The following is a 21927-nucleotide window of genomic DNA, read 5'->3' on the forward strand; positions in this document are numbered from 1 at the left end:
CCTGCCGTTCGGGGGCGGCACCGGAGGCCGGAAGTGCGGTCTTCGCTCCGCCCTAGTTCTACCATAGAGAGGGGCCGGAGGCTCGGGCTACGCCGCTGCTCCCAGGCCTGCGGCGCTGCTGAGGCCGCTCCCGGAGTAGGGATGGGGCTGCGCATGTGCAGGCAGCTGGGCCGCCCGCTCTGGTGTCGTTGGAGCGAGGGGAAGTGGGATAGCGGCCCGGTCCTCCACGTTCCCAGCATCCCTTGTTGCGGCCGCTCTATCCGTCCGTCCGTCCGTCTCTATGGTCGGGGCACATGGTCCGTGCGTGCGGCCGGCGCGGTCTCATCCCGGCCTTGTCAGCAGCGCGGGGTTACCGGCATGGCCCCCCCTACGGGTACTGGGGCGGGGCGAGGCGCGGGAGGAACCTCCAGGGCGGAGGGAGATGCCGGGGCCCTCCGCAGCTCCCGCCCCGCGCCGGGAGCGGCGGCACCGGGAGGGGCACGGGCCGGGGCCGGAGTTCGGCGCAGGGGGTGCAGCTGCGCGGGGCAGGACCCGAGGTCCTGGAGGGCACCGCGCTGGAAATGGGTTTCCCAGAGCAGTGGTGGCTGCGCTATCCCTGGAGAGGATCAAGGCCAGGTTGGATGGGGCTTGGAGCCCCTGATCCAGTGGGAGGTGTCCCTGCCCACGGCAGGGGGTGGGACTGGATGGGCTTTGAGGTTCCTTCGAACCCAAACCATTCCATGATTCTAAGCTGGTCATGGGCCAGCACTAGGCCCTGGTGGCCAAGAAGGCTAAGGGGATACTGGGGTGCATGGAGAAGAGTGGAGAACAGGCGAGGGAGGTTGTCCTCCTGCTCTGCCTCACAGAGGCCCATCCCAGTCTTGTGTCCAACTCTGGGTTCCCCAGGTCCAGAAACACCAGGAATGACTGGAAAGAGCCCGGTGCAGGGGAACAGAGATGAAGAGAGGCTGGGAGCCCTGGGTCTGTTCAGCCTGGAGAGGAGCAGGCTGAGAGCCGATCCCATCAATGCTGATCCGTATCCCAAGGGTGGGGGCAGAAGGAGGGGGGCGGACTCTGCTCAGTGGTGCCCAGCGACAGCCCGAGGGGCACCCGGCACAAACTGGAACCTGGGAAGTTCCACCTGGACATGAGGAGAAACTTCTTTCCTGTGTGGGTGCTGGAGCACTGGAAGCAGCTCCCCAGGGAGGTGTGGAGTCTCCTTCTCTGGAGAAATCCAAACCCGCCTGGACATGCTCCTGTGCAGCCAGCGTGAGGTGATCCTGCTTTAGCTGGAGCTGGGACTGGATGAGCTCCAAAGGGCACTTCCAGCCCTGACTGTTCTGGGATTCTGTAAACACTGCCTGGGAAATAATCCAACTGCTCGTTGCTGCCAGCTCCCTGAGGAACCTGGTTGCCCTCAGTGTGGTTTCTTTGCTGGGTCTCTCCTTAAAGTGGTGTTATTGAACTTCAGCCGTAGAGCTCAGGTTTCTTTCCAGCCCATGTGGGACGATCCCTGACAGGTAGTTTCCTCCCTGCATTCCCAGGTAACGTTGTGGACAGCCAGTCGCCCCGGCGTCTGGCAAACCAGCTGAGATGGGACCTGACAGCTGAGCAGATCGAAACCATGGCCGCCGAGTTGACAGAGAGGACCAAACTCGTCTACGACCGGGTGGGCTCTCAGGAGCAGGGCGAGGTGTCCTACGAGAACACTCTCAAGGCCCTGGCAGATGTGGAGGTAGAATATACGGGTATGTACAGCAAGAGGTAGTGCTGGCTTTCAGGAAATCAGCCTGGAGTGGTTAAGATTTCATTGTTTGTGCTCTGTGCTGTTCTCTCTGGGCTCCCTCAGCACTGTGGGGTTTGTTCCCAGTTAATGGTTATCCCGCTAGCCATAAGTATGAAGAACAGAGCAGATTTGGAACGGAAGAGTGAGTCCAAACCAAGGACGGTGCTCCAGTGACGCCGCTGCTTTGGCAGCAGAATGGTTTGCGGGAGGTTTTCCAGGTTGTCTCCTGCTTTTGTGTGTCAGGGCGCATTAGTAGAAACAAACTGTATTGTCGGAATGGGTTCAGATGATCTGAGGAATCTCTAGCTCCTTTATAACCATCCCAAAGGCAGCAGGCAAATGTCTCTTCGTGTGCCTTGTTTAAACACTGCTGTCGGTTTGGGGGTTGTGTATGAAGTAACGGGACACGGTGGCATCGTGCTGGCAGGAGATGCAGGCTGTGATGTCTCTCCAGCTCGTTATTTACAGCAAAGGAGTGGCCAGGTCACGCAGCCTCCTCCAGTCCCTCCTCACAGTTTTGTCAACTGTGGAGAAGGAGCGTGAGTCCTGGTGGACTTCAAGCTGATCTTGGGCCAGGAATGTCCCTCCAAGCCAAGAAGCCAAGGTGATCTTGAGGTGTGTGGAGAAGAGCATGGGGAGCAGGTGAGAGGGCTTCTCCTCCCGCTCCCCTCTGCCCCAGGGAGGCCTCATCCCAGTCCTGTGTCTGGTTGTGGGCTCCCCAGCTCCAGAAACGCCAGGAATGACTGGAGAGAGCCCAGAGAGAGCAAGGAAATGAGGAGGGGCTGGAGCATCTCTCTTAGGAAGAGAGAGGCTGGGAGCCCTGGAGAAAGTCCAGCATCGGGAATGGAGGGACCTGAAGCATCCAGAGGGCCCTTCCAAGCCCACCACTCTGGGATTCTGTGACCACCTGTGTGTGAGGTGGCTCTGGGAAGCAGAATCCAGCCCGCTAGCCTCCTCTTTCTTTTTTCCCATTTCTTTTTCCCCAAATAAGAGGAAAAGCCTTACTAAGCAGGGGTGGTGTTCCCTTCAGCAGAACCGTCAGCACTTTCCCTGGGCTGCAGGGAGTAGCTGCCTGCTCACCTTCTGCTGGGTGGAGAGTTCTGGTGCCTGGAGGGCAGTGCCTTCCAGATGGAGTTGTGTTATTTGAGGTTTTGCAGTGATTTTGGTAGGGAATGTTCTCCCTGAAATGGAAATGAAGTCAGGACGGAGCACAGCTGGGATGTGGTGGCTTTGGAGGAATGTCTGTTATAGAGGTGTGTTGCTTTTAGCTTGATCGTCTGTGGAAAGGAGACACACAGCAATGCTGCATGTGTGCCTCCCGATGTGGAAGTCCTGTAATTCCTCAAATTGTTGCTGGAGCAAAGGTACTGGAGTCTCACAGGGATGAAATCCATGTGAGTTTGGTGAGAAAGAGGGATCATAGTGGGAGATCAGTGGACAGATCTGCTCGGCAGTGAGGAAGGGGTGAACGGGTGCTGCTCAGAGGGGACAGCTCTGGGTTTGTCTGACCACAGCAGCCATGTAGGCGGGCAGGTCAGGCGCCAGGGCCGTCAAACTGGTTCCCAGTTAACACAGACTCTCTGTCTACACTCCCACTCATGGGTAATTCTGGGACATGAAGCTATTGCCTTCGCTGTAATCCCTTCTCTGTCTTTCCAGTCCGTCGGAACATGCTGGACTTCCCTCAGCACGTCTCTCCTTGCAAAGACATCCGTGCAGCTAGCACTGAGGCTGACAAGAAGCTCTCGGAGTTTGATGTGGAGATGAGCATGAGGCAGGACGTGTACCAGAGGATTGTCTGGCTCCAGGTGTGTGCTGGGGAGATTGCTCCATCAGTGATAACACCAGAGTGAAGCACTGAAACCTGGAATCACAACAGACCCTTTTCCTTTGTCCCAGAACTTAGAATTGAATGATAGAAGCTACTTCGGTGAGGCCTTAGAGCAGCTTTCAGTACTGAAGGGGGCTCCAGGAAAGCCGGGGAGGGGCTCTGGATCAGGGAGGTGTTCAAGGCCAGGTTGGATGGGGCTTGTAGCCCCTGATCCAATGGGAGGTTTCCCTGCCCATGGCAGGGGGTGGGACTGCATGGGCTTTAAGGTCCCTTCTAACTCAAACCATTCCATGATTCCATGATATTGAGTCAAGTCTGGATCTGACTGACCGTGTGAGCGTGGTGGAATGGTCCAGCGAGAACTGGACGGTTGGAGTTTGAGGGCTCTGCTCCCCTCAGGGCTTCGCTTACCCCTTTGGTAAAATGGCATTAGCAAACTCAAACTCGGGAAGGGGCTGGGGCTGCCTGGAGAAGGGCTGTGACATGGCATAAAGGCAAGGTGTTTAAAGCACTTTGGCAGAAAGTAATGCACCAAACCAAAGCTTTCCTGTGGGGCGTTTCCCTCTGCTTCTGGGTCACTGGTGTTGCAATAACCCCCAACTCCTCCAGGAGCATGATACTGGGGTTCACTGTGCTCATGGGTTTTGTTCTACAGGAGAAAGCAGAGAGCGCTTCACTGAAGCCTGAAGCAAAGAGATATCTAGAGAGGCTGATCAAATTGGGTAAAAGAAACGGTCTGCATCTCCCCGAGGAAACGCAGGAGGTAAGATCATGGAGCTTTAAGTGAGCATACGTAGAGGAGGCCTTGCTGGGATAACAGGATGGTGCAGCGTTAGAGCAGAGGGCTGCGGCTCAGGCTCCTGAATTCTGCTGATTCGTGTGACTTGGGGGTGCTGGGTGATGTCTTTGTGTTTCTCTTTTTCCTTTTCATTGGATGGAGATAACTTCACAAAGTGGAGTTGATGCTGGGTGTTGAGGGGCTCCCAACTGGCTGGGGTGACAGAGACAGAGCAGAAGGAGTGCCTGGTCCCCGCCTGTGGAAGGGAGCCCGCTTGGAGCTGGGGTCAGGATGAGTAGGCTGGGTGCTGCACTGCACAGGGTCCCTTGTCGTGACCCAGCGAAGGAGCTGGAAGCTGGGTTAAAAATAAAAGGGAAGGTAAAGTGAAATAAGAGAGGTTGTTGCTTCAACACCTGCAGCTCCCAAGTGGGCAGGAGCCAGCTGGAACCTTGCTGAGGTGGCTGCTTTCCTACCAGGTGTGATCAAAGGAAGCCTGTTCCAAGCTGAGAGCTCAGTGCCTGTGCGCAATTAATTCTGCAACGTTGCGTTTGAATGAAAGCCAAGGGCAGAGCTGGGCAGCTCGGCAGGCGGACTGCCAGTGGGAGACAGTGAACGGTGCTGTTTGACTTCCCTCTTAGACTGACTTTTCTCTCTTCATCTCTGTTTTAAAGAAAATCAAAGCTATTAAGAAAAAACTGAGCGTCCTTTGCATAGATTTCAACAAGAACCTCAATGAGGACACCACCTTCTTGCCCTTCTCGAGGGAGGAACTAGGTATGGAGCGCTCAGGCTTTTTTTCTCTGCTGGCGTGGTCCTGAATGCCTGTGTTCCTCTGGCCAAGGAGAAAAAGCTTGTTCCTGTTCTCAGTCCCAGAAGTGGTGTTTCTGGAGAGGCTGGGCTTCTCCACCAATCCTGTCTGCTCTTTTCTCAGGAGGTCTCCCTGAGGACTTCCTGAACTCCCTGGAGAAGACAGAGGATGGCAAGTTGAAAGTCACTTTGAAATACCCGCACTATTTCCCTCTCCTGAAGAAGTGCTACGTGCCCGAGACAAGGAGGAAGGTGGAAGAAATGTTCAACTCCCGGTGCAAAGAGGTAGGTGGGCCTCACTGCAGGCTCTGCCAGATGGGGTGCACTGAAGGGTCTCATCTGAGATTTGTGTTTCTTTCCATGCTGAGGCTCGTGCTTCCTTTCTCCCCTGCGTCTCCCACTTCATCCCATGTATGACTGCCTTGCAGGAGAACTGCTTGATCCTCAAGGAGCTTGTGGACTTGCGGGCGCAGAAGGCCAGTCTCCTGGGCTTCAACACGCATGCAGACTTTGTGCTGGAGATGAACATGGCTAAAAGCAGCAAGACAGTGGCAACGTTCCTGGGTACGGTGTGTGGCTGTGAAGGGGAAGGGCAGGGATGTGTTCCGGGCTGGCTGTTCTGCTCTCGGATCTGGGCACTCACCGTGTCTGCCTTGGTTTTCCTAGATGAGCTGGCCCAGAAGCTGAAACCCCTCGGGGAGAAGGAACGGTCTGTGATCCTGGACCTGAAAAAGAAAGAGTGTGAAAAGCGTGGCCTGGAGTTTGACAACCGCATCAATGCCTGGGACATGCGCTATTACATGAACCAGGTGGAGGAGACCAAGTACAGCGTGGACCAGAACCTGCTGAAGGAATACTTCCCCATGCAGGTGGTCACTACAGGCCTGTTGGCCATCTACCAGGAGCTGCTGGGCCTCACCTTCCACCTGGAGGAGAAGGCTGAGGTCTGGCATGAGGACGTCCAGCTCTACACGGTGAAGGACGCCTCCTCTGGGGAGACCATTGGCAAATTCTACCTGGACCTGTACCCAAGGTGAGGCCCTGGGCCAGGTGCAGAGAGGGAGGAGGGCTGGGGTGGCAGGAGCAGAATCTGCCGCACACCTGTGGAAGAGGAGAGGCTGTCCCGCTGGCACAGGGAGCAGTATGTTCTGGAACAGGGCTGTCACAGAATCACTAAGGTTGAAAAGGACCTCTTGAGCTCATCCAGTCCAACCGTCAGCTCAGCACCACCATTCCTACTAAACCATGTCACGAAGTAACAGAATGTCTACGTGTGTTTTGAACCCTTCCAGGGATGCGGACTCCACCACTGCCCTTGGCAGCCTCTGCGAGTGCCCAAGAACCCTTTCCGTGAAGAAATTTTTCTTAATATCCAGTCTGCACTGCCCCTGGTGCAACTTGAAGCCATTTTCTCTTGTCCTATCGCTTGCTCCTTGGGAGCAGAGCCTGAGCCCTGCCTGCCTCCCTGCCCACCAGCAGATCGATGCTCCCACCCCATTTGGTGTCATCTGGAAACTGACTGAGGGAGCCCTTGAGCCCTGTCCCAGGAGCACAGGATTGGTGTGAATTCCAGCATCCCCAGGGCTTTGCTGCCCTGCGCTTTGGCTCCTGGCTGGCCATGGGGGACAGCGTAACACGGGGGCTGTCCATGTAATGGTCTCTTATTCTTGGCTTAGGGAAGGGAAGTATGGGCATGCAGCCTGCTTCGGCCTGCAGCCAGGCTGCCTCTTGCCAGACTCCAGCCGGCAAATCTCAGTGGCTGCCATGGTGGCCAACTTCACCAAGCCCACGCCGGATGCACCTTCCCTGCTGCAGCATGATGAAGTGGAGACCTACTTCCATGAATTTGGGCACGTCATGCACCAGCTCTGCTCTCAGGTGAGGCCGCGCTGGGCTGGAAGAGGGTGGATTTGTTACCTTTCCTCCTGTTGTGCTCTCCTGCAGGGTTAAATGATCCATGGTCTGAGCTTTCCTTGTCTCCTAGGCGGAGTTTGCCATGTTCAGCGGGACACACGTGGAGCGAGACTTTGTCGAGGCACCGTCACAGATGCTGGAGAACTGGGTGTGGGAGAAGGAGCCGCTGCTGCGCATGTCCAGGCACTACAAAACTGGAAGCCCCATCCCTGATGAGCTACTGGAGAAGCTCATTAGATCCCGGCAGGCAAACACGGGTGAGCCCCTGTGGAGGGAAGAGTGAGGAGGGGAGTGAGGGCTGTGTGCTGTCCCCAGTGAGGGCAGAGCCTTCCCATGGTGTTCCCTGTGTGTGGGAAGGGGAACCCAGGTGACCTGGCTGGGGAAAGGAAAGGCTTTGTCTTGCTTCCTATGGGGGCTGAGAGGTTTATGGGAGAAGGAACCACATCTGCCTGCTGTTAATCTGGGAAAAGCAAGGGTGGTGGCACAGTGAGAAGACATGCAGGGAGAAGCAGGAATTATCTGTAGGCAGAGGATGTGGCTTAGGCCAGGGTGGGCACTGCTGCACTGGGCTGGTGTGGGGAAGCAGGTTGGGCGTTGGCATGGTGAGAACTATGGGAGTCTCCCAGCCTTCCTTGCAGTAACCCATCCTTGGAGACCTTCCTGCCTGCAGGCGGAAACTCAGTTTGGTTCCTTTCTTCTGGGAACAGGGCTCTTCAACTTGCGTCAGATTGTCCTGGCCAAGGTGGACCAGGCACTGCACACTCAGACGAAGGCCGATCCCGTGGAGGTGTTTGCCCGGCTGTGTGAGGAGGTGCTGGGTGTCCCTGCCACCCCAGGTACTTGGGGACTGAGGATCCCACTGTCTTTCCAGGCTTGCCCTGGAAGGGCTGAGGCTTCAGGATGGCTCAGTGGGATGGTTTCTGCGGGTTCCAGGGAAAGCATGGCTGAAACTGTACAAGAGCAGCTGGGAAGTTCTTCCCTGTTTCCCCTGGGGTTGCAAAGAAGCTGACCCAGTGCCTGCTCTGACACATTTACAGCACAGAGGGTTTTTTTCTGTGCTGTGAGCAGTTCCAGCAGCCTTTCCCGTTAACGCCCCTTCCCTTCCTTTGTCACAAAGGTACGAACATGCCCGCTACTTTTGGCCACTTGGCCGGAGGCTACGATGCCCAGTACTACGGCTACCTCTGGAGCGAAGTGTACTCCATGGATATGTTCCACACGCGCTTCAAGCAGGAGGGAATCATGAACTGTAAGGTAGGGAGAACATCCTGGTCAGCCAGCGTCTCAGCAGGGGCTGCAGCATCCATAGGCGAGTGGGTGTCCTATGCCTCCCTGCATCTCTCTCCTTGCAGGTGGGCATGGATTACAGGAATTGCATCCTGCATCCTGGCGGATCCGTGGATGCTTCCGACATGTTGAGGAAGTTCCTGGGCCGTGAGCCCAAGCAGGATGCCTTCCTGGCCAGCAAAGGACTGAAGGTGGAGAGCAACTCGCTGCCTTCAGCCTGCTGAGAAACTGCTTCAGCCCCGTTGAGTCGAGCCAGCTCCTTTGCCTCCACCCCAGTCCTCAGGCCGAGCAATTCCCAGTTCTTCTGTCACCAAACACGTCCTGGGCCACCTGCGGCCTGGAGCTGTTCCTCCAGGGTCCTGCTCCGAGCTCACCCTGCACTTCAGGAGCCAGGTTCAGCTCTGATCTGTGGTGACAGCTCTTCCAAGGAGTTGGAATCACCTTTGTCACTCACCCACCAGGGATGGGGCTGTCCGTGGCCCACACAAATTGGCTGAACTTTGAACCTGATTGCTGCACGAGGGTGAGTTTCGGCCTCGTTTATGGCTGGGGAGGAGGGCGAGAAGAGTTGCCCCATTTGAATCGTTGTTTTAAAATCCCTTCTTTGAGAAACAAGACTTCCCAAGGAGACTTACTGCCGGGCTCAGCTTCTTCTGTGCCCTGAGGCAGACTTGCTGTTCAGAGCACAAAACAAGCAGCTTGAGCAGCTGTGCTGGGAATCATTCTCTTCCCATCTTTAGGCAGCCGGAGGCTGTGGACTAAAGATGGGGAGATTCCAGAGCTTAAAACCCTTTGCATTTACTGGAACGTCCTACCCTGAGCCCCTCGGATGTCCCTGCCTGGGAGAGGAGGTGGGGAGGTTGGGGGACTGAGGCAGCGCAGCTTTGCCTGCAGTCCCCGAAACAAGGGATTTGCAGAGCATGGCCTGACCCCCCCGCACACTGCCAGGCGTCCTCAGGAGGCTGTGGTTTCCCCCAGGCCATATCAGAGCTGCTGGGACCCCTCCAAAGGCAGCTGATGCCTTCTGGGCTCGGGTCAGTGCTCTTGCTGTCACCTCTAAGCCAGGGTGGGACAGGGGAAGGCTGTGGAAAAAAAATAAAGCGGACAGCTTCAAACAACACGGATGCCGGGGATAAAAATATCAAGCGGGCTTTGTGCCAGGCCATGGGCTCTGGGTGCGGCGCCGAGCTGGGGGACGGCAGCCAGCCCTTTGCCCAGCCTTGGGAGCAGCTCGGCTGTGCCACCAGCTCCCCCCGGCTCTGCCCCTGTCCCCAAAAGCCCTAAACCTGCTGCCAGCACACAGCGTGCCTCTACGCTCACCTCTGTGGTGCTGTTTCTCCTGGGCAGGCAGGACGGCAGCTCAGCCGATGCGTGCAGAGCTGTGGGTCGGAGCTGCCGCAGGGGAGCACTGACCCCAAGGGCAAAGGCGCATTTCTGGTTTTGCTCACGTAGGAATCATATGGGGGCTGAGAAGGGTTTTTAGCAGTGAGTGTGCAGGGAGGCTGTTTTCTCGGAACCAAAGGGCTGAGGAGAGGAGCTGTGGGCTCCCACTGGCATGAGGGGTTCGTGGCAGTGGGGTATAGAGAGCAGATCTTATTTTCTGATGTCCCACCCCTCCTCCAGCCTTGGTTACTCTGTGTGACACTGTGTGAGGGCTGAGGATTGGTCTCTGCAGCTTTTCCACAGTCTGAGCAGATGGAGGGTGCTGGTGAGAGGCTGAGTGCTGTGCTGGCACCCACCAGCCCATCCAGGGCAGTGCCTGGGAGCTGCCATCCCTCCTCAGGGTCACCCAGCTCCCCGTCATGCTGTGCTGTTCTCTTTACTTCTCTTCTCCTTTGAGCTGTGTCACCGGAGCGGCTCTGGCTTCCATCCCCACAGCCGCAGATAAGAGCGTTGGAAGAAACCTCATCCCAAGTGCAGACAAAGTTGTTGCTCTTGCCTCCCTCCCCCAGACCTCCCTGGTGCCACAGGAAGGCTGGTGCCACCGCTGTCACCAGTCCCCTCCTGTGCTGACGTGTGACCGGGTCCGTAAGCAGCAAAGCAGCTCCTTGGTGCTCGCTGGGGCCATGATGAGCACCTTGTCTTTGTCCCCACCCTCTGTTTTTAGGCATAGATGAGTGTCCGTCCCGTGTGCCAGCGGCGTGGGGCCGGGTGCTCTCAAGTTGACGCTGTGGGTGTTTTTAGAGTCATGTTTTACTGAGCTTTCAGGGTTTTCTTGCAGACCTCTTCTGTCAAGGGTGGGAGAACTGAAGCTGAACAGGGCAACTGTGCACTTCCCTCCCTCCGTCCCAGGCCACACATAACTGTTCCTCCCTCCAGTAACCCCTGCAGCCAGGCTGAGCGGGGATCTGGTGCTGCTCTAAGCGCTGCTCTTCCCCGACCCAGGGAGCAACACTGGCCTCCTTGGAGCTGCATCTTCTCCCATCAGCTCCTCATCCCCATCCCGACCAAAGCTGGTGGGGAAAGAGAAGGTCCTGTTTGTTTTTTTCTTTCCTGTTCACCTTTGCAAGGACAAAACTGGTCCATGTGTGCCCTTTGGTCACCTCCCACCCTGCTTGTTTCAGTGACTGGATTTTAGACGGTTCCTAGCACTAATAAAGGTTTTCTTAAGTGGATGTTTCCATGGCTCGGGTCCTGCTGAGGAAGCTGCTTCTTTGCCGAGGAGAGAGGGCCGTTGGCTAAGTGTGGCAGGGGGGTAAGTCCTGGCACAGCCATCCTCTCCGCAGTGCGGTGGCAGCCCCGTGCAGCAGCCTGCACAGTGGGACCTGTCCCATGAAGATGGGCACCGAGCGGCAGGCGCGGGGCGGCAGCGTGTACGGTGTGAAGCCCTGTGGAGCGAGAGGCAGTGACTCCCTCCATCCCCCTCTGTCCCTGGGGCTGCGTGCCCCTCGCCAGCCCCCCCACCTGGGTGAAGAAGCCGTGATCCAGCACGTCCTGCAGGCTGGGCCGTGCTGTGGGATCGGGGGCCAGCAGGCGGGCGATGAGGGCTCTCGCGTGGGCCGAGAGGTGCGGGGACAGCGGGTAATGTGCTGCCCGGATGCGCTGGTACAGCTCCTGCCGTTGAGCTGCCTCAAAGGGGGGGCTCCCCGTCAGCACCGTGTACCTGAGGGGGTTTGGCTGCTCAGCAGGGCTGGGAGCACCCCCTCCTCTCCGTCCCTCCCTCCTGACCTCTGGGTCCCCACTTACACGGCACAGCCTAGCGCCCAGATGTCTGAGGCCACCCCGTGTCCCTTGCGGTCCAGCACCTCTGGGGCCAGGTGGCTGGGTGTTCCACAGAGCGCCCTGGGGAGAGGAGCAGGATGAGGCCCAAGCCTGGCAGCACCCTCGGCAGTGCCACCAACCGCACTCACCCCCAGCGCCGGCCGGCTGCTGCCTCCCGCCTCGCTAGCCCCAGATCCCCGATCTTCACCTCCATCTCCTCTGTCACCAAGAAGTTACCTGTGGAAGGAGATGAGCCCTAGCGGGTTCCCCCTCCCGCCGCCCCACCGCTGCCCCACGCACTCAGCTTCAGGTCCCGGTGGATGATTCCTTGGCCGTGGAGGTAGCGCAGCCCCGAGATGATCTGTTGCAGGTAGTACCGCACCTCCGGCTCCGTCAGCCTCCCTCGGGCCCGCAGGATGTCGGCGAGGGTCTGGGGATGGAGCGAGGCACCTGTTCAGAGCCCAGCGAAGCCCTGGCACAGGGAAGCTTGGTCCTGGGGTGCAGGCGCTGGCTCACCCTCCGGCTGCAGTACTCCAGCAGCAGGTAGACGTGGCTGTGGTCAGTGAAGTACCGGTGGAGGCGGACGATGTGCCGATGGCGCAGGCGACTCTGCAGCTCCCGCTCCCGCTCCACCTGCATTGATGTGAGCCCCACAGCCCCCCCAGGGAACGCTCTGGATCTGGGGACCCCCAGCACGTGCCCATGGGGAGATGGGGACAGGACACCCCCCCCCACCCACCCACCCAGAGAACCCTCCGGATCTGGGCACCTCCATCACACACCCCTGGGAAGATGCAGATAGGAACCCCCAGGAGAGTGGGGAGGGCAGGGCTGTGGGGTCCCCATGAGCGTCATCCCCCCTCCCTGGGGAGTTTGTGTGGCCCCCGGACTCACCCTCTCCGCGATGCCCACCACGGTGAGACGGGCTCGTGGGATGACCTTAGCTGCGTAGACCCTGCCGGTGGCCAACTCCATCAGCTGGAAGCAGCGCCCAAAGGCGCCCTGCGAGGACAATCCCGTGGGAATGAGCAGCCTGGCACGCTGGGGTGAGACTCTGGCAGAGGGGGGTCCCAGGTGTCTAGTCTCCCAGCTGCCTCAGTTTCCCCTTTGCCATGGGGGATGTGGTGGGTGCCCTTTGGAGCGGGACACCTCCGGGACACCCTGCAGCCCCTGTGGGGTGAGGATGGATGACCATTCTGCAGTGCCCAGCTCTGAGGAGATGCTGGCTGGGCTGAGGGGCTGTTTGGGGGTGCAGGAGTGGGGGTGATTGGGGGCAATTCACCTCTCCAAGGAGCCGTTCCCGCCTGTAGAGCATCCCGCTCCCCACGTCCTCAATGTAGCACCCTGGGACCTCATCCCTCTTGCACCCTTGCGCCATTCTGCTGGACTCTGGACATCCCAAGGGACACTCACGCCTTTAACCCCTTCAGCTCCAGAACGGGAGTGCCAGAGAGCAGCCCTCCCTCAGCAAATCCTGCTGCATCCACCGAGCTCTAAGCAGGGACCCTTGGTGGGATCAACCCCCTCCTCACCCCACTCAGCATCAAGGGGTACCAGAGGGTCCTTGATCAGGATGAAACTGGGTGGGAGGATCCCGTTTGCCTCTTCCCCTGAGCAGCTGAGGCTGGGGGAGTCCTGGGGGGTCATGGATATGGTGAATGCAGCATCAGCGACCCTTCAGGATCCCCCCCGCCCCGTTTACGCTCTGTTCTCCGGGCCCTGAAGGGTTAACGGGCGGCTGGGGAGGGCTGGGCGCACCTTTGGGGCTGGATATTAATAACGCAGGGGAGGGACGGGAGGCGAAGGAGGGGGGGAAGCCTCGCCCGGCCCCCCCAGAGCTGTGCAGGCGATGCCCGATCGTCCCGAGTCTCCGCAGCCACCGCCGGGATGGAGCCACCGAGGGGCTGCATGGCCCGGTGGAGGGGTCAGGGAGGTCCCATTCCCCACGGGGGACCCCACGGTGCTGGGTAAGGTCCTAATTTCCGTTTAAAACCTCTCGGACTCCGAAAGAATCCACCCCACCCTCCCTGGGATCAGCTCTGCTCCCGTGGGGAAACTGAGGCACACGGAGTCTGTACCCCTTTCTGGGCATCACCCACCCCTTGCTGGGTTCCAGATCACTCCGAAGCGATGGCACCGCGACCCCCTTGTCCCCCCCATCCCTTGCTGGGGTCACCCAGGTGTCTGGGACTGTGGGGCGGTGACTTGTGACCCCCCAATCCCCATGGGAGCTACGCGGCTGGAGGAAACCGAATCGGCTGGAGGATTCTCCAACGTGGGGCTGGGACCCCACGCCCCTTGCACCCCCCTGCACCCCTGGGTTGAGGGGCTATGATGCTCCAGTGTGAGGCAATTTGGGATTAGGGAGCTTCCCAGCACCCCCTGCCCTTCTCACCCCACAGTGGGGCCGGATCCTGACCATGGAGCGACGCAGAGTCCCACCCTGCCGCGCAGGTCTGGTCCTGTCCTGGCAGGCAGGGATCCCATTGCCGTGGGGCCGCGGGCGCGGTGGGGCTGCGGGCACATGTGTGGGACGTGGCGTCACCCACTCGGCGTCGCCTGCTCGGTGTCACCCACTCTGCCGGTCCCACGCGGGGTCGGAGGCTACGGTGTTGCCGCACAGCACTGGGCCCACATCCCTGCCAGGGACCCTTCCACTGTGTCCATCCTGTCCCTCGCTGGGGTCCCCACCGGGTACACGACGGTGATCCGCACCCGGCAGCGCGGGAGGCACCGATGCTGGGATGTGGGTCACCCCGCTGACACCCCACCTCCCTGGGCGCTCTGGTGCTCAGCGCTCTCTGCTCCCGCAGGTGGCCGTGGCGGCTGCTGCTCCTGGCCTGGCTCTACCTGGGCTGCAGCGTTGGCTCCGCGCAGGTGAGGGGTTCGGGGTGCCCAGCAGCTCCCCCGGGCTGCTCCAGCCCAGCCCCACCACTCACCGTCACCTTCCTCCACACAGGAGCCAGCCCTGGGGACACTGACGGGGGTCCCCGAGCCCCCAGCCCCTGCTCGGCCCCGACGGCAGCCGGCTCGGGGCGCATGGGGATCTTGGGGACCCTGGAGCTCCTGTTCCAGCTCCTGCGGGGACGGCGTCGCCCTGCGCACCCGGAGGTGCCTGCGGTGAGTGGGGGACGGGGCAGCGGGGACCCCTCGAGCCAGCCCCACTGGCCTCGCAGCCCCCAGCACAGCTCTGCCGCTGCCTCCGCACGGCACCCCCAGCCCCGCGGTGGCTCCTGACCCCAGAGATGGCGAGAGACGCCCTGTGGGACGTGGGGCGCAGGCAGGGGTGCTCGTGGGGTGCCGTGTCCCGGCCTCAACGTGCTGATGCCGTGGCCATAGGTCTGCCGAGGAGGAGCCGTGCACGGGCGACCCGCGACAGTACCGGCTCTGCCAGCTCCAGGTGAGCGTGGCGAGGGTGATGGCACCAGTATGGCCAACCCCAGTCCCAGTCCCTGGGGTCCCATCCTGCTGCTCCCGCAGGGCTGCCCCGGTGGCTCGGTGCCCTTTCGTGCCATGCAGTGCTCCCTCTACGACAACAAACCTGTCCTGGGCACGACGGCGCGGTACCGCTGGGTGCCCTTCCACGGAGGTGAGCCCGGGGATGGTGGGTGGCGTCGCTGGGATGACTGGGAGCCACAGCTGCCACCGGCGTCACCCCCTTCCCTTCCTGACCGGCTCTGGCAGCCCCCAACGTCTGCGACCTCAACTGCTTGGCCGTGGGGCACAACTTCTACTACAGCTTCGGCCGCGTGCTGGATGGCACCCGCTGCGGCCCCGGCTCCCCAGACCTCTGCATCAGCGGGCGCTGCCTGGTGGGTGTGCGTGGGGCTGGGACCCCCGCGACCCCCGCAACCCCCAGCCCCTGAACCCCAGCCCTGAGGGTGTCTCTCGGTTCCCCGCAGAGCGTGGGCTGTGATGGGATCCTGGGCTCGGGCGCGAGGCCCGACGCCTGCGGTCAGTGCGGTGGTGGCCACGACACATGTCTCTTCGTGCATCGGCTCTTCCAGGGCGCGGACCCCTCCTCCGGTGAATGAACCATTGCCCCGGCCCCCTCCATGGGTGAATGCTTTGGCTCTTGGCTCCCCTGTCCTCCCGCCCCCATCTCTGTCCCCGAGGCATTGCCAGGGTCCCCCCCCTCCATCTGCCCCGTTGCTGCTGGGACGTCATCCCTGATCCTTCCCTGTCCCCAGCACATGGGGACAGGGACAGTGGGCTCGGAGAAGACCCCTCACTGGGGTGACTTTTGCCTCATGGTAGAGGGTTTCGCTCCTTCGGGGCAGAGTGGGGGATCTCTGGGGCGCCTCCGTGGTCCACGGCATCCCTAAGGGTGTTCAGAGGTCCCTGGGGGTACCGTGCGGTCCATGTCCCATGTCCATGGGGTGCCTGGCCAGGCTGTGAGGATGATGACGCCCATGAGGGCAGACATCCCTGGCGACACCCCAGGGCCATCGCTGCGTGCCCCCGATGTCCCAGCACATGGGGGGCTGCGTTAATGCCACTGGTGCCTGGAACGGGGCTGACCCAGAGCTCCCCTGTGCCCGGTCACCTCCACCCCAGCCCCGTCCCCCTTCTCCCTGCCCCCCCTGCCCTGACTCTGTCCCCCCTGCCAGGTTATTTTGGGTACATGAACGTGACCAAGATCCCGGCTGGGGCCACCCACATCAAGGTGACGGACAAAAGCCGCAACTACCTGGGTAGGACATGTCCTGGCTTTGTCCCAGTCCATCCCAGTTGGTCCTGGTTGGTGCCACGCGCGGGTGCAGGCAGGGCAGGGCTGGAGGCGGCCGTGCCACACCGGCTCCCCAGCCCTGATGCCGTTTTCAGCATCGTGGGTTCACTGAACTCGCCGGCTCTCGGGGCGCTTTTCCAGCGGCCGTGGGTTTCGGGAAGGAGCTGGAGCGAGGCCAGAGCGGCCACCGCTGGACCAGGGCGCGCAGGCCCCTCTCCAGTCCCCGTCCCGATGCAGTCAGGGGGCCCTGTTCCCCGCTGGGACCACGGCCGGGGGGCTCGGGAGCGCTTTGCACGCCGGGGTTTGGCTCCGGCTTGGGACCAAAGCCAAGTTCTTACAAGAAAACAGATTTCTCCCAAGCCCCGAGCGCAGCTCTCCCAGCCCACGCTGCCCTCCCTGCTCCGGGAGAGGCCTCCGGTGGGGACCCAGGCATCCGGGCTGCACCCAGCCCAGCCCAGCACCAGGGCTCCAGCACCCTGCAGTGCTCGGCCACGCTCCCTCCCGCAGCCCTGATGACGAGCGATGGGCGCTACGTGCTCAACGGGGACTGGTCCATCGCCTGGCCGGGGCCCTACGAGGTGGCCGGCACGCGGCTGCTCTACGCCCGGGATCGCGATGGCACCGAGAGCCTGGAAGTGCCTGGGCCCACGGATGAAGATTTGCACTTGATGGTGAGGGGAGGGCGGCGCGGGACAGGGGGCAAAGCAGGCGCCCCCCATCGCTCCCCTCAGCTCTGCCCTCGCCCACCCAGGTCCTGCTGCAGGAGCCCAACCCTGGCATCGAGTACGAGTTCTGGCTGCCCCACGGGCACCCCCAGCCCGGCCGTGGTGACACCAGCCCCCTGCGGCAGCCCCAGCCCCGGGGGGCCGGCATCCCCCCGCCCCGGGAGCCCCCCGTGACGCCAGCCCAGCCTGGGGGCTCTGCCACGGAGCGGCCGCTGCGGAGCCCCCCCGGCCGCAGCGGGGACGGAGCTGCTGCAGGTGCCTGCTCCCCCGCGGGGTCCCCACTGCCCCCGCACCCCTGGGCTGTGGGGAGGGTCTGGAGACCCCCAAGGCTTCTCCGATAATTGGGGACCCTAAAAAAGGACCCTCTGACCTAAACCCCTAAGGAGCCCAGCGTGTCCCCCCTCTCTGTACAACCCCCCAGTGTGCCCTGCCAGCGCTGTAGGAGGGAGTTTGGGGGTGCAGCTGTCCTTCTGCCCCCCAAACTGCTGCAGCTCTGCCCCACAGTGCGATGCGGGAGGTGCCACACGCCCAAGGGACGCTCCCAACGCATCTGGCACTTCTGCCAGAGCGACTTCGGTGAGGCCGGGGACGGGAAAGGGCTCGGGGCGATGCCAGGGGAAAAGCCCAGCTCAGGGTGCCCCATGCTCGCCCCACAGTCTTCCAGGGCTGGATCCTGGCGCGGCGCTTGGTGGGGCAGGAGACGCGCTATGAGGTGGAGGTGAAAACCCCGTACCGGCACCGGTTCCCGCTGGTGCGCCGAGAATACGTGTGGGTGCCCAACACGTGCGACTGCCCCCCGCTCCGGGAGGGCGGCGAGTACCTGCTCATGGCACAGCGGCACGTCAACCACGAGCACACGCTCAACCGCATCCTGCTGCGCGACGATGGCTACGCCCGGCCGTGGACGCCCCGCGAGGACCGGCTTGTGCGGGAGGCAGCTCGGCATTGTCCCCAGCCGCGACCACCCTGAGCCCCCCATGGGCTCCATCGCCCCAGAGGGGGCGGCCGGTGGGACCCCGAGGGTGAACCCAGGGCTGGAAACGCTCCAGCCGTGAGCTGAGCCCTTTCCGTCCGCCCCACGCTGGGCACGGCACCATCCTTGGGGTCCACTTGGTTGGGGGTGGGGAGAGGAGGGGGGTAATTTATTGTTTTTGCAGAAAATAAACCCATATATCGCCTCCCTCGCTGCGTGCCCCATCCTGGCTGGAGCTGACCCAGGGTATCCTTGCCCTCCCCACCCCGAGGTGCCCGGGCAGGGGCATCTCATCCTGCACCCCCCCGCTGAGCCCCCACCCAGCAGTGTGTCCCGCAGATGGACACCTGCCAGGCTCTGCTTTTCGAGGTCAGGAACCTGCCACTTATCTCCTCTCCGGCGGAGGCGAGTGGGTCCCTCCCTGTGGCAGAGCCCCCGCGCCCATAACTTGACTGCGGGGCCCTTGCAGGGACAGCCACCCCGGGGCGCACCCCCCGCTCAGCGCTGCTGGGTGGGCTTCCACCATCTCGGGTGGGCTCAGAGCCAGAGAAGGGCTGAGCTCTCCCAGCTCGTGTCACTGTTCCCAAACTGGGCACGGGGGCTGGGGATGCAGGTGGGAGGAACCTGGGGTGGGCGATTTGGGGTGCTCTGGGTGAGAGCTGCCAGAGGGTTGTTAGTATAATGGATAATTAATGACCAGGAGGCAGAGATGATCCTTGGGAGTGACTGGGGGTCTGCGCTGGGCTCCCCAGCTCGCCCCAGCAAAGCCTGGGTGACACCAGGTGCTCTGGAGCACAGGTGAAGGCACCTTGGGATGAATAGAAAGGTGCTTCCTCCCTATAAAAGTTGCCCTTCCCACTCCTATGGCTGATTTGGGGCTGCTGAGGGTTTGTTGTCTGCTTTGCTCCTGGGGTGTCCCCGTTGGTCTGCCCCAGACATGGCGGGTTTGGAGATGGTGACCCCGCGTGCAAAGAGGCCGCGCTGGGAGAGCAGAGGGGACCTGGGGCTCTCGGTGCCCAGGGTTGGGCCTCACCGTCGGGCCAAGAGCCGGCAGAGAGAAGGGGATGGGGGGCAGCGTTGCTGGGATCCCAAGGAACATGTCCCGTGTCCCACCTTGATGCCTGTGACCCCCGGGAAGGGCCGGATGGCGAAGCTGCGTCTCGATGGAGAGCGTCGCAGGCTAGCGTCTGCTTCCCCCTGCCCTACGGAACGGGGTGAGCGGCTGTCCCCCCAGCAATCCCTGCCTGCGGAAGCAGTCTTGCCCCAGGCTGTGCTGATGGGACCCCTGTGCCCCACAGAGCCTGCGAGCCCCCCATTGCAGCCCTGCTACAAGGGCACCTACTTCTCGGGGCTCCCTGAGGATGAGTGCCAGGACCCCGCTGCCCCCAGCCTGTGAGTATGTGGGGTGGGGGTCCCTGCAGCCCCCTGGCTCTGCAGCATCCTGACCTTCTGCCTTCCTCCGGCCAGGCTGGTCCCAGTTGTCCCAGCACCCAGCAGGGCTGGTCCCCGAAAGACCCGCAGCGCACCAGAGTGCACCCTCGTGCTGGAGCTGGTGAGCTGGGGGGGCTGTGGGGCTGGGGATGGGGATGGGGATGGGGCTGACTCTGCTCCCTGCCTGCAGGAGGGGGTCCTGGTCTGCTCCTCCATGCTCGCCCGATGGCGCAGAGGGGCTGTGGCCACCATCACCACTGTCTTCCAGGGAGACCCCTACGAGGTGGGTGCCTGTGTGCTGGCGTTGGGAGATGCTGAGGTGCAGGGAGGTGGGAAGGGCGGTGACCTGGGGCTGCTGGATGGTGACAAAGAGCCACATCATCCGTGTGGCCACCATGGACTCATAGAGGGAGGGGAAGGGCACCCAAGGGCTGAAATCCTAGGGTTGAGGGTAGCTGAGGGGCTCCTGGGATCCTCCTAGGGTGGCAGAGGAGCTCCTGGGATCCTGCTTGGGGTGCTTGTCCCTCTCTTGGGGGGGACCTTGGTGTCAGGACATGGGTACTGCTGTTTTCCTGAGGCTGCCTGGTGATGTTGTTCCCTTCCAGGTCCACGTGAAGCTGCGTCCTCATGTACAGCAGTTCCTGGAGACCCTTTCCAAGACCTACGAGGTACCTGAAGTCCTCATGTTCCCCCAAGGTCTGCAGGGAGCTGGTGAGGTGCCCTGTTGTTGGGGTGGTGGGACTCGGGCAGCTCATGTATGAGCCTTCACTTGCTTCCCCAGATCTTCATCTTCACAACCGCAAAGCAGGACTATGCTGAGAAGGTCTGGGATGTGCTGGACTCCAAGAAGAAGCTGATCAGGTTGGTGAAACCCTGCTGGGGACCCCTGCTGTGCTGGCGACTGGTCCCCATGGGCTCTGCTTCCCCCTCCAGGCACTGCCTCTCCCAGCAGCACTGCCTCTGCGCTCGTGGCTACTACTGGAAGGACCTGACCTGCCTGGGCAGGGATCTGGCCAAGACGGTGGCCTTGGACCACACCATCCAGGGCTTCTCCACCCAGGTACCGGCACCACTGGCTCTTGTTGGGGGACGTTCCAGTGCATCAGCCCCCCGGGAGCAACACGGCCACCGTGGCTCCTCTGTGGCCAGCGTCTGCCCTCTCTCCCCAGGCTGCCAACTGGATCCCAGTGCCGAGGTGGTGGGGGGACCCCCAGGACGAGGAACTGCTGCGCCTCACCCCACTGCTGGGACAGCTCAGCTGGCTGGTGAGGACAGGGGGCTGGGGATGAGGCGGGGACAGGGGCAGAGCAGTGTGAGCTGCTCCAGAGACAGTCCTCCCCTATCCTGGTGTCTCCCTGTGCAGGATGACGTGCGCACCGAGATCCAGCACCGGTTCCCGCACCTCAAGCTGCCCACCGAGGACTAGACCAGCCTGGATGGAGGGTAGTGGGACGGAGAACCTCCCTCAGAAGGGTCTGGTGGTGCTCAGCACCACGAGAGATGTTCTGGTGTGCCTGGGATCCAACTCATCCCACAGCCCTGAGCTGGACGGTGTTTGGGCAAAGCCATCACTCACAGGCATTGGTGTTTGCAACCACGCTTTGCTCTGCTCCTCCAGCAGCTGCGAGGCACGGATCCCAGCCTGGCACGGGGCTGGGGAGAGCCTCCCGACTGCCTTTTGAGGAAGAACTCCCTCCTGGCTCCCTCCTGTCTGTGCTCTGTAAGGCCCAGCCAAGGGCTCTCTCATGGGTGATTATACACTTCTTGGACAAAGGTTTTGCTCTCTTCTGTAACCCCTCAGCTTCGCATTTGGGGATGGCACAGCAGGTGGGGGCACAAACCGCTCCCCTTGCCGTGCCGCAGCTGTGCCCCAGGGCGATGGGGTCCTGTGGTTGGGAAGCTGAGCCCCGTGCGGTGCCAGTGTCCCCGGGAGGGCCCCAGCTGGCTGCTCTCCCTGTGCCCATCCCAGCCCTGCGCAGTGCTGTGCCGCGTGCCGGGGCGCAGCTGCCGCTGTGCTGCTGCCAGGGTGTTCATCCCTGCTGCTGCGGAGGGAGGGGGGGGCAGATTTAGAGGGGCAGCAACTCCTGAGAAACCTTTTTAAAGTATTAAATGCTGTTGGCAAACAAGAACCAGGAATGGCACTGTGTGAAGTGATGTGGGTCTGGGCTGCCTCGGCTCTTCCAGGAGCTGTGTGGGCTCGTGGCTAAGGTCACGCTGGAGGAGCTGGCTGTGGCTGCTCAGCTGTTTGGGAAGAAGTCACATCTCCTCTTCCCTATGGCCCTCAGTGCCTGGGAAAGGGCAGAGGGCTCCCAGCCCTTCTGGAAATAGCTCCCTCACGGCAGTGTGCTGGGCTGGGTCCCCCAGCACCGCTTGGGTCCCTGGGGAATGTGGAGGGGGACGAGCAAGGCAGGGAGGAAGCCACCATCCCTGGACGCTTGCTGGGACCAGTTCAGGGGCTGCTGAGAAGGGAACTCGCCCTTTGGAGA

General features: G+C 61.5%; 4 protein-coding genes across 19 annotated transcripts; 3 read left to right on the top strand and 1 right to left on the bottom strand.

Moving 5' to 3' along the window:
- Positions 1-59: 59 nt before the first annotated feature.
- THOP1 (thimet oligopeptidase 1) lies at positions 60-10997 on the top strand. Its single transcript, XM_009568276.2, has 13 exons — positions 60-373; positions 1524-1727; positions 3425-3573; positions 4252-4359; positions 5046-5148; positions 5306-5466; positions 5610-5745; positions 5848-6214; positions 6858-7059; positions 7166-7352; positions 7803-7931; positions 8213-8349; positions 8448-10997. Exons 1-13 carry the CDS (start codon positions 142-144, stop codon positions 8604-8606), a joined length of 2274 nt encoding a protein of 757 aa, XP_009566571.2. The 5' UTR covers positions 60-141; the 3' UTR covers positions 8607-10997.
- A 63-nt stretch (positions 10998-11060) lies between these two features.
- Positions 11061-16447, bottom strand: LOC128849221 (inactive serine/threonine-protein kinase PLK5-like). 5 transcript variants are annotated; one of them, XM_054049809.1, is made up of 9 exons: positions 16274-16418; positions 13979-14097; positions 12478-12585; positions 12100-12216; positions 11884-12013; positions 11733-11820; positions 11569-11664; positions 11287-11485; positions 11061-11210 (listed from the first exon to the last, which is right to left on the bottom strand). In XM_054049809.1, exons 1-9 carry the CDS (start codon positions 16284-16286, stop codon positions 11061-11063), a joined length of 1020 nt encoding a protein of 339 aa, XP_053905784.1. In that variant the 5' UTR covers positions 16287-16418. The 5 variants fall into 5 exon arrangements, with proteins under 5 accessions (XP_053905784.1, XP_053905788.1, XP_053905787.1 ...); XM_054049813.1 differs by lacking the exon at positions 16274-16418 and adding an exon at positions 13116-13218 and having other exon boundaries at positions 13979-14071; XM_054049812.1 differs by lacking the exon at positions 13979-14097 and having other exon boundaries at positions 16274-16447.
- ADAMTSL5 (ADAMTS like 5) lies at positions 13143-19553 on the top strand. 9 transcript variants are annotated; one of them, XM_054049803.1, is made up of 14 exons: positions 13364-13550; positions 14379-14460; positions 14543-14703; positions 14923-14983; positions 15064-15172; positions 15268-15395; positions 15486-15609; positions 16194-16277; positions 16454-16983; positions 17064-17292; positions 17542-17613; positions 17694-19224; positions 19309-19402; positions 19478-19548. In XM_054049803.1, the coding sequence occupies exons 1-12, from the start codon at positions 13471-13473 to the stop codon at positions 18005-18007; spliced, it is 1974 nt and encodes a 657-aa protein (XP_053905778.1). In that variant the 5' UTR covers positions 13364-13470; the 3' UTR covers positions 18008-19224; positions 19309-19402; positions 19478-19548. The 9 variants fall into 9 exon arrangements, with proteins under 9 accessions (XP_053905777.1, XP_053905773.1, XP_053905774.1 ...); XM_054049806.1 differs by having other exon boundaries at positions 13365-13550; positions 16820-16983; XM_054049804.1 differs by having other exon boundaries at positions 13366-13550; positions 14397-14460; positions 19478-19546.
- Positions 19554-19612: 59 nt separating this feature from the next.
- Positions 19613-21450, top strand: LOC128849271 (CTD small phosphatase-like protein 2-B). 4 transcript variants are annotated; one of them, XM_054050378.1, is made up of 6 exons: positions 19613-19724; positions 20047-20109; positions 20223-20302; positions 20375-20501; positions 20611-20706; positions 20805-21450. In XM_054050378.1, exons 1-6 carry the CDS (start codon positions 19656-19658, stop codon positions 20865-20867), a joined length of 498 nt encoding a protein of 165 aa, XP_053906353.1. In that variant the 5' UTR covers positions 19613-19655; the 3' UTR covers positions 20868-21450. The 4 variants fall into 4 exon arrangements, with proteins under 4 accessions (XP_053906353.1, XP_053906350.1, XP_053906351.1 ...); XM_054050375.1 differs by having other exon boundaries at positions 20223-20501; XM_054050376.1 differs by having other exon boundaries at positions 19679-19724; positions 20047-20137; positions 20223-20501.
- The last annotated feature ends 477 nt before the right edge of the window (positions 21451-21927 follow it).

This window comes from Cuculus canorus, chromosome 27 (assembly GCF_017976375.1).
Source record: "Cuculus canorus isolate bCucCan1 chromosome 27, bCucCan1.pri, whole genome shotgun sequence".
In the NCBI taxonomy this organism is placed as follows: domain Eukaryota; kingdom Metazoa; phylum Chordata; class Aves; order Cuculiformes; family Cuculidae; genus Cuculus; species Cuculus canorus.

Coding starts and splice junctions, on each gene's coding strand:
- LOC128849221 (XM_054049809.1), bottom strand. Junction 12,586..13,978: donor GGATCCGGCCCCACTGTGGG/GTGAGAAGGGCA, acceptor TTGTCCTCGCAG/GGCGCCTTTGGGCGCTGCTT. Junction 11,665..11,732: donor GCAGCCGGCCGGCGCTGGGG/GTGAGTGCGGTT, acceptor TCCTCTCCCCAG/GGCGCTCTGTGGAACACCCA.
- ADAMTSL5 (XM_054049798.1), top strand. CDS start 13,242: ATGCAGCATCAGCGACCCTTCAGGATCCCCCCCGCCCCGTTTACGCTC. Junction 15,173..15,267: donor CTGGGTGCCCTTCCACGGAG/GTGAGCCCGGGG, acceptor CGGCTCTGGCAG/CCCCCAACGTCTGCGACCTC. Junction 17,614..17,693: donor CTTCTGCCAGAGCGACTTCG/GTGAGGCCGGGG, acceptor CTCGCCCCACAG/TCTTCCAGGGCTGGATCCTG.
- THOP1 (XM_009568276.2), top strand. CDS start 142: ATGGGGCTGCGCATGTGCAGGCAGCTGGGCCGCCCGCTCTGGTGTCGT. Junction 6,215..6,857: donor TACCTGGACCTGTACCCAAG/GTGAGGCCCTGG, acceptor TTCTTGGCTTAG/GGAAGGGAAGTATGGGCATG. Junction 7,353..7,802: donor ATCCCGGCAGGCAAACACGG/GTGAGCCCCTGT, acceptor TTCTGGGAACAG/GGCTCTTCAACTTGCGTCAG.
- LOC128849271 (XM_054050375.1), top strand. CDS start 19,656: ATGCTCGCCCGATGGCGCAGAGGGGCTGTGGCCACCATCACCACTGTC. Junction 19,725..20,046: donor TCCAGGGAGACCCCTACGAG/GTGGGTGCCTGT, acceptor GTTCCCTTCCAG/GTCCACGTGAAGCTGCGTCC. Junction 20,707..20,804: donor TGGGACAGCTCAGCTGGCTG/GTGAGGACAGGG, acceptor CTCCCTGTGCAG/GATGACGTGCGCACCGAGAT.